The 7,500-nt window shown below is 39.3% G+C and overlaps 1 protein-coding gene across 4 annotated transcripts in view; it reads left to right on the top strand.

Moving 5' to 3' along the window:
• The window catches only part of LOC122250586 (glutathione S-transferase 1), a 139,961-nt gene that overhangs the window by 92,042 nt on the left and 40,419 nt on the right, over positions 1-7,500 (top strand). For 2 of the 4 annotated variants that reach the window (XM_043012090.2, XM_043012088.2), the window contains exon 4: positions 6,396-6,454. In XM_043012090.2, the coding sequence (XP_042868024.1) occupies positions 6,396-6,454 (59 nt within the window). Of the gene's footprint in view, positions 1-6,395; positions 6,455-6,957; positions 7,089-7,500 lie in introns of those variants that run through there. The other 2 variants (XM_043012092.2, XM_086536521.1) reach the window with 2 other exon arrangements.

The raw sequence follows: 7,500 nt of genomic DNA, 5'->3' as shown, positions 1-7,500 counted from the left end.
GGTCAGACAAGTAGGCGGGCATGAACAATACAGTGACGTCACCACCGGATCTGAACGGTTGCATCTCCACCCTGACGAACCCTTTGAAATGCACGTTGCGAATTCATCTCTTGCAAGTAGGCGGTTCGGGGTTATTAAGGAGACTTGTAAGTATTTGCTAAGGTTCATTGCATATTAAGACGTAGAGGGAGGCGTCCTCTCACTTCTGATGGAAGTTAAAGATTGGGTAACTTTTTTCTGAAGACATGAGGGGAGGCGCCCTCTCAAGTCTTATGGAAAGTTAAGAATTGGGCAATTTTTTTCTGTCTCTGTTCCTTATCTCGTTCGTTAGAATAAGATTTAATAGCTCCATGCACCATGATTATCTGTTTCTCTCTTTTGCTGGTATTGTATCATTATTATTTTGTAGACATGTAATGTTCAGAAATTCACCCCAGAACTCGTTGACTTGGAACTTGATAACTTAAGATCTCATTCTCATTATTTCACAATTCAGAATGATAGAATGTTAGCGAATATATTGAAATGAAAATCGGACCTTCATCAGTCGATATCCCGGGGGAGCGTGGGGGGGGGGGGGGGCATAAAACCCTTCTCGGGGCAATGACCGAAACATCAACAGTCTCATTGTATTCGACTTGTATAATGTTTTCGTCGAAGACAAACACGCTTCTTCTTCATTTCTATTTGGACATTATATTTGGACGTCTTGAGAGGTGCTCGACTCTTGTTTGCTTTTGTGGGCTTCCTCTATACATTTCTTTCCTCGTTTCCCTTGGAGTACTCCCTAAGTACTTCGAGTATTTATGTCCTGGGGAAATCTCTCTCTCTCTCTCTCTCTCTCTCTCTCTCTCTCTCTCTCTCTCTCTCTCTCTCTCTCTCTCTCTCTCTCTCTCTCTCTCTCTCTCTCCCTCTCTCCCCCCCTCTCTCTCCCTCTCTCTCTCTCTCTCTCTCTCCTCTCTCCTCTCTCTCTCTCTCCCTCTCTCTCCTCTCTCTCCCTCTCCTCCCTCTCTCTCCCCTCCTCCCTCCCTCTCTCTCTCTCTCTCTCTCCCTCCCCTCCCCTCTCTCTCTCTCTCTCTCTCTCTCTCTCTCTCTCTCTCTCTCTCTCTCTCTCTCTCTCTCTCTCTCTCTCTCTCTCTCTCTCCCTCTTTCTCTCACTTGCACACTAATGCAGCGCACTGCCCTCCACATAATAACAGAACTGTCCAACGTTACTCCACTCTGAAACAGGATCTTGAATACCCGAACGAAATTGTTTATAAGTGATAATCCGCCGTGTTTATGTTGTGCCAACAAGTGCGCTCGTAAATCCGGGTTGCATTACAGCTCCCAACCCCACTGCAGCTGTTGACTCGATGTTGCTCACTCTCGACGCACCAGGTTTACAGGTTGAGTGCCTCGTAACTCACTTCAGTTCTCGTCGTGGCAGAGTGGTGGCCCTCAGTCGAGGCCTCCCGCGCGCACCTGTCTCTTTCATTAGCGCCCTTCTGTCGCCCGCCCTCCCCGCGCCGTCGCCTCTCGCCGCCTCTCGCCGCTTCTCGTCGCTTCTCGCCGCCTCTCGCCGCCTCTCGCTCGTGCTGGGCTGTGACTCCGCTGAACCAGGGGCTCTGCAAGGAACCGCGGATAAATTATATAGCTAGGGCTTCGTTTACTGGTGTTACATTTATAACTATAGCGATGATGATTATGATTTTGATAATTATAGTGATGGTGATAATCATAATGATAGTAGTAAGGATGATAATAATGATAAAGACAATGATAGCGGTTGTTGTTATTATTATCATCATTATTATCGAAATTATTATTATTGTTATGTTATCGTTATTATCATTGTTATTATCATTACTATTATCATTACTAAAATGATAATAATAATAATTATCATTTTGCATTCAACATTATTATCATTGTCATTTTCATCTTTATCATAATAATTATTATTTTCATAATTATATTATCATTATCGTCATTATTATCATTATCAACGTTATTATCATTATTATTATTCTCATTATCATCACTTTTATTGCTATCATTATTATTATTCCTATGATCATTACCATTACCATTACACCATAATCCTCATACCCATTTGCATAACCCCCCCCCCCCCCCCTGAGCGCACGCGAGAGCCAGCGCGAAACCTCCGCGGAACAGCCCCGGCGCGCCACTTCGGGAATGAAACGATCACCTTCACTCCGGCCGCGCCTTTTAAGTTAGCTAAGCCTAATTCGGTGAGAAATGGATCTTCATGGGGCAAAGTCCATGCCTAACCGCGGCCTAATTTAAAATGTAAATGATTCCCTACACCGCCCACGATCTCAACTGACGTCTGCCACGCTCATTGTGCCCGATTCTGTCCGGTCGGCGCGGGTGGACACGGCCAGGCAGGCTGTTATATTCACCGGAATATAACGTGTATGTATATATATATATATATATATATATATATATATATATATATATATATATATATATGTGTGTGTGTGTGTGTGTGTGTGTGTGTGTGTGTGTGTGTGTGTGTGTGTGTATGTTTGTATATGTATATATGGATATATATATATATATATATATATATATATATATATATATATATATATATATATATATATATTCGCTGTGATGGACATGGTGAAGGAGGCTGTTTTTCACTGAGGAGGATTAAGTGGATATGGCGAAAGAGGCTATAATTTTCACCAAGTAGGAGGAGGCGGACGCGCCGAAGAAGACTCTTATTTTCACCGAGGAAAACGGAGTTGCCGTGGCGAGGGACGTTGTTATATTCACCGATGGCAACGAAGCAGATGTAGCAAAAAAGTTCTGTTATTTTCATCACCGCAAAGAACGAGGCAGAAACAGCTTATAAAGCAATTATTTTCACCGAGGAGGATCACGGGAATATGGCAAAAGAGACTATTTATTATCTTCACGGTGAAAAACGCAGGTGTTATTTGCACCGACGAAGACGAGGAGTTTAGGGCGCGCTCAGCCGGTGAAATTAACGTAGAGAAATTGACCTGGTTTGACTCATGATTTTGTATTTACTAAAAAAGGGAAAGGAAAGTCAAGGAGAAAATGCATTCCTTGATGACTGTTGTTTAGGATATATTGTTATTATTATTATCATCGTAATTATCATCGTAATTATCATCATTATCCTTATTAATGTTGTTGTTATGATGATGATGATAATCATGATAATAATAATAATAATGATGACAAATAGCGAATGGTTCCGTTATGACAGATCATTAAAAAATTAACCACACTAATAAGAATATAAGCGACCAAGCATTACGTTTATCATCTAAGATATGTTTACTACGTATGTTGTGCTTGCTTGCAAAAATCGAAAGATGCATGTGCATTATTGCAACACCATAGGAAACGTCTGCTTAGCTAATTTCATACCCCGTCCATCATTTATTAAAAAAAAAAAAAAAAAAAAAAAACAGAGAGAAAAAGAAAATGAAAAAAAGTTCGCTCTTTAATCATGTTTGCCACAACGCTGACTTGTCAACTTGGCTGAATTTTGTTTTTGTTGCTGACTCGACGCTTTCGTGTGCTTCGTGACCTGGTGGCTTTTTCACTTTTTTTGTATAGATGTATATATATATTTTTTCTATTTTGGTTACCTTTTTTCCCTTTTTTCTTCTTCATCGTCCTCGCCATCGCCATCGCCTTTATCATCATCATCATCATCATCATCATCATCATCATCATCATCATCATCATCATCATCATCATCATCATCATCACCATCATCATCATCACCATCATCATCATCATCATCATCATCATCATCATCATCATCATCACCATCATCATCATCACATCATCATCATCATCATCATCATCACCATCATCATTACATCATCATCATCATCGCATCATCATCATCATCATCACATCATCATCATCATCATCATCATCATCGCATCATCATCATCATCGCATCATCATCATCATCATCACATCATCATCACTTCATCAGCATGATCATCGCATCATCATCATCACATCATCATCATCATTATCATTATCATCATCATCATCATCATCATCATTACCATTATCATTATCATTATCATCATCATCATCATCATCATCATCATCACATCATTATCATCATCATCATCATCATCATCTCATCATCTCAACCTCTCTCTCATCTCCTCTTTCTTCTCTCATCATTCATCATCATTCTCATCATCATCACATCATCATCATCACATCTTCTTCTCTTTCACTCTTTCTTCTCAATCTTTTCAATCAGGTGTATGCATGACGCAATTGCTTACTTTCCTCTCTCTCTCATCTCTCTCTCTCTCTCTCTATATTTATTATATCTCTCTTCTATCTCTTCTCTTCTCTCTCTCTCCTCTCTCTCTCTCTCTCCCTCTTTCTCTCTCTCTTCTCTCCTTCTCTCCTTCTCCTCCCTTCCTCTCTCTCTCTCTCTCTCTCTCTTTCTCTCTCTCTCTCTCTCTCTCTCTCTCTCTCTCTCTCTCTCTCTCTCTCATCTCTCTCTCTCTCTCTCCTCTCTCTCTCTCTCTCTCTCTCTCTCTCTCTCTCTCTCTCTCTCTCTCTCTCTCTCTCCCCTCTCTCTCTCTCTCTCTCTCCTCTCCTCTCTCTCTCTCTCTCTCTCTCTCTCTCTCTCTCTCTCTCTCTCTCTCTCTCTCTCTCTCTCTCTCTTTCTCTCTCTCTCTCCACTCTCTCTCGTGCTATAAGTCCATATAACTGTTGGTAACTTTGTCATCACTGCTGTTAATGCATATGGTTATTTTCGACAATCGCCTTTCGGTACTACTAACTTTATAGCTCTCATTTTTTTCCTTATGTTATTATTATCCCTATAATAATAATAATGATAATAATAATAATAATAATAATAATAATAATGATAATGATAATAATAATCATTATTTTTTTTGTTTTAATTATTATCATCACTATCAATTTATTTTCATTATTATTATCACTATCAATTTATTTTCATTATTATTATCATTATCAATTTTATCATCATTATTATTATCATTGTTATTATTATTGTTATCATAATTATTATTGTAATTTTTGCTATTATTTTCGTTATCATTATTATTTTACTTCCTTCATTGTTTATGTTTCTTATTTTTTGGTTTTATTTTTGAGTGTTCATTCATACTTTTTTTCGCTCCCCGGTTATTATTGATTCTTGTCTGTTTTATTATTACTATTTCTCGGCCTTTTAATGGTTGTTGTTGTTCTGTATTACTCATTGCCCTTATCATAATTACTACTGTCATTATTATTACTATTATTATTATTATCATTCTTCTTCTTCTTCTTATTATTATTATTATTATTGTTATTATTAATATTATTATGATTATTTTTATAACTATGAGCATTATTGACATTTTTTTATGATTAACATTATTGTAATCATTATTATTATGGCCATTATCATTATTTTGTTAGTATAATTTTTTTTATTATCGCCATTAACAGCAGCACTATAAAATAACGTTGCACCTTATATTGTTTTTCATTTACGTGACATCATCAACATCAACTGCCGTGATATTAATGGGATTTTATTTTTATTTTTATTAAATCATAAATCGAGTCTTGATGTGTGGATTGTTTATACATTAATATTTTGTGAATTAATTATTCATAAGTAATACCTATTGTAACACATCTAAAATCTAATCAATATTAAGGAATTTTGGTGATATATTTTTTTCCCTAGAATTCATATCTAGCGTTTTCCATATGACATTTTGCAAATGATTAAAGCATTTTTGGTGTTATGTGCTTCTCTTTTCTTTGTGGCTTGGATAGTATGACAGTTTGCTTTAATGTCGTTATTTTTCCTCTCGTGTAATGCCTGTGCTTGGGTATTTTCTAACATGAAACCTGGAGCTATATTGTTTCCCGTGTGACACTATAACTACATTTAATATATCCCTTATCATGATATTATGCATGGTATTGTATGAGGATTATATATTACAATTACCCGATGTTCTAAATAGGTAAAGCTCTCACTCACTCTCTCACTGTAGTACTTGTAACATGTAGTTCTCTCCTCTCCAGCCTGAAAATGTTGTGTATATCAATTGCTTTTGTATTTCTAAAAAAAAGGTTTTGTACTTTCTCGACTGTATCTGCGGCATGTGGTCTCCATGTGACATTACGCCACTGATGTACCCAGATTCTGCTAACATGCTGCTCTGCGTATTTCTCTGATATTTTTTCCCTTTTTTCCATGTAGCTTTTGCATAGTATAGTGCATGTAGACACACGCACACGCTTCTGCACCATGTCCGTACACTGCCCACTCTGTACTGTACCCTTACGAGAGGTACTGCTCTCTCCACTAACGTTATCTCTTTATGTTACAGCTGAACCCCCAGCACACCCTCCCCACCATCAACGACCAAGGATTCGTCCTTTGGGAGAGGTATGTATGCCTTTGCCTCCTACAGTGTCTCCGTCGGTCTCCACGTACCTCCACCATGCTTTTTCTGTGCCTCTTCCACGCATCTTTCATGTCACTTCCATGTCTTCGCGGGCCCACCACACCACCTCAATAGAGCCACGTGGCACTGGCCTTGCTCTGTGCTTCTAGAGGTTCGCAGATATGATGGCGCCGTGACTTGACAGGCCGTCCATGAAGGGTAGTCGTATGTGGTCGTTTAGTAAAAGCAAGTCAGTGCCACTAACCATGTTGGCGAGTGGTGTTGATGAGGTCCGCAAGAGCCTACAGAGAGAACACAGTGAAAGTGCCATGAGTTTTTCCATGTGTACAGCATATCTTACACCTCCTCGTGCACAGGTCACACTGAGGGCCTCTCCCTCCCTCCCCTGTCCTGCCAGCTGGCCAGCGCAAGGAAGCTGTCGTGGGAGTGAACACAACGACGTTTTCTCATGTTCGCCTTTATTGTTTTCCTTTATTGTCTGTCACTGTCACCCTCTCTGATGTACATGTCGTTTGTTCAGTGTTCTAACTCTGTTGTCTCGTTATTCTGTATACAGATGAACCCTCAACACACAGTGCCTACCTTCAACGACCACAGTTTCATACTATGGGAGAGGTTAGTGATCTCCTTGTGGAGTATTTTAACAACCGTATTTGAAGTGGACGAAGCAGTGATCCCATTGACTGCGTCTCCAATTAACCAAAAGCCTATTCCCCTTTCGCTCACGCATCTCTCCTTGCATGTTGCGTCCCGGAATGAAAGGGGCGTAAGAAGGAAGCGCGAGACGAGACAGTCAACGGGACCTGCCGGGTTTCATTTCGCAATACGATTTGAAAATACTACCACGACCACGTGTGCACGTCGTTCCTTCACTGATTGTGCACGTTAAAGGGTGGAGTTTATTTTTCTTAATCTGATGGGATTATTGGTTTCTCCCGTAAGCATGTGGGTCTTGAGAGTGGTTACTTTTTTTTCTTGGAAAAAACAACTTTCCTACGTTTTACTGTTTGGTTTGTCATTTGTATAT

The sequence above is a fragment of the Penaeus japonicus genome, unplaced genomic scaffold, assembly GCF_977035675.1.
Source record: "Penaeus japonicus unplaced genomic scaffold, GWHDUDI00000001_assembly GWHDUDI00000004, whole genome shotgun sequence".
Classification (NCBI taxonomy): Eukaryota; Metazoa; Arthropoda; class Malacostraca; order Decapoda; family Penaeidae; genus Penaeus; species Penaeus japonicus.
The sequence above is the reverse complement of the archived record's forward strand: the minus strand, read 5'-3'. Positions and strand labels throughout refer to the sequence as shown.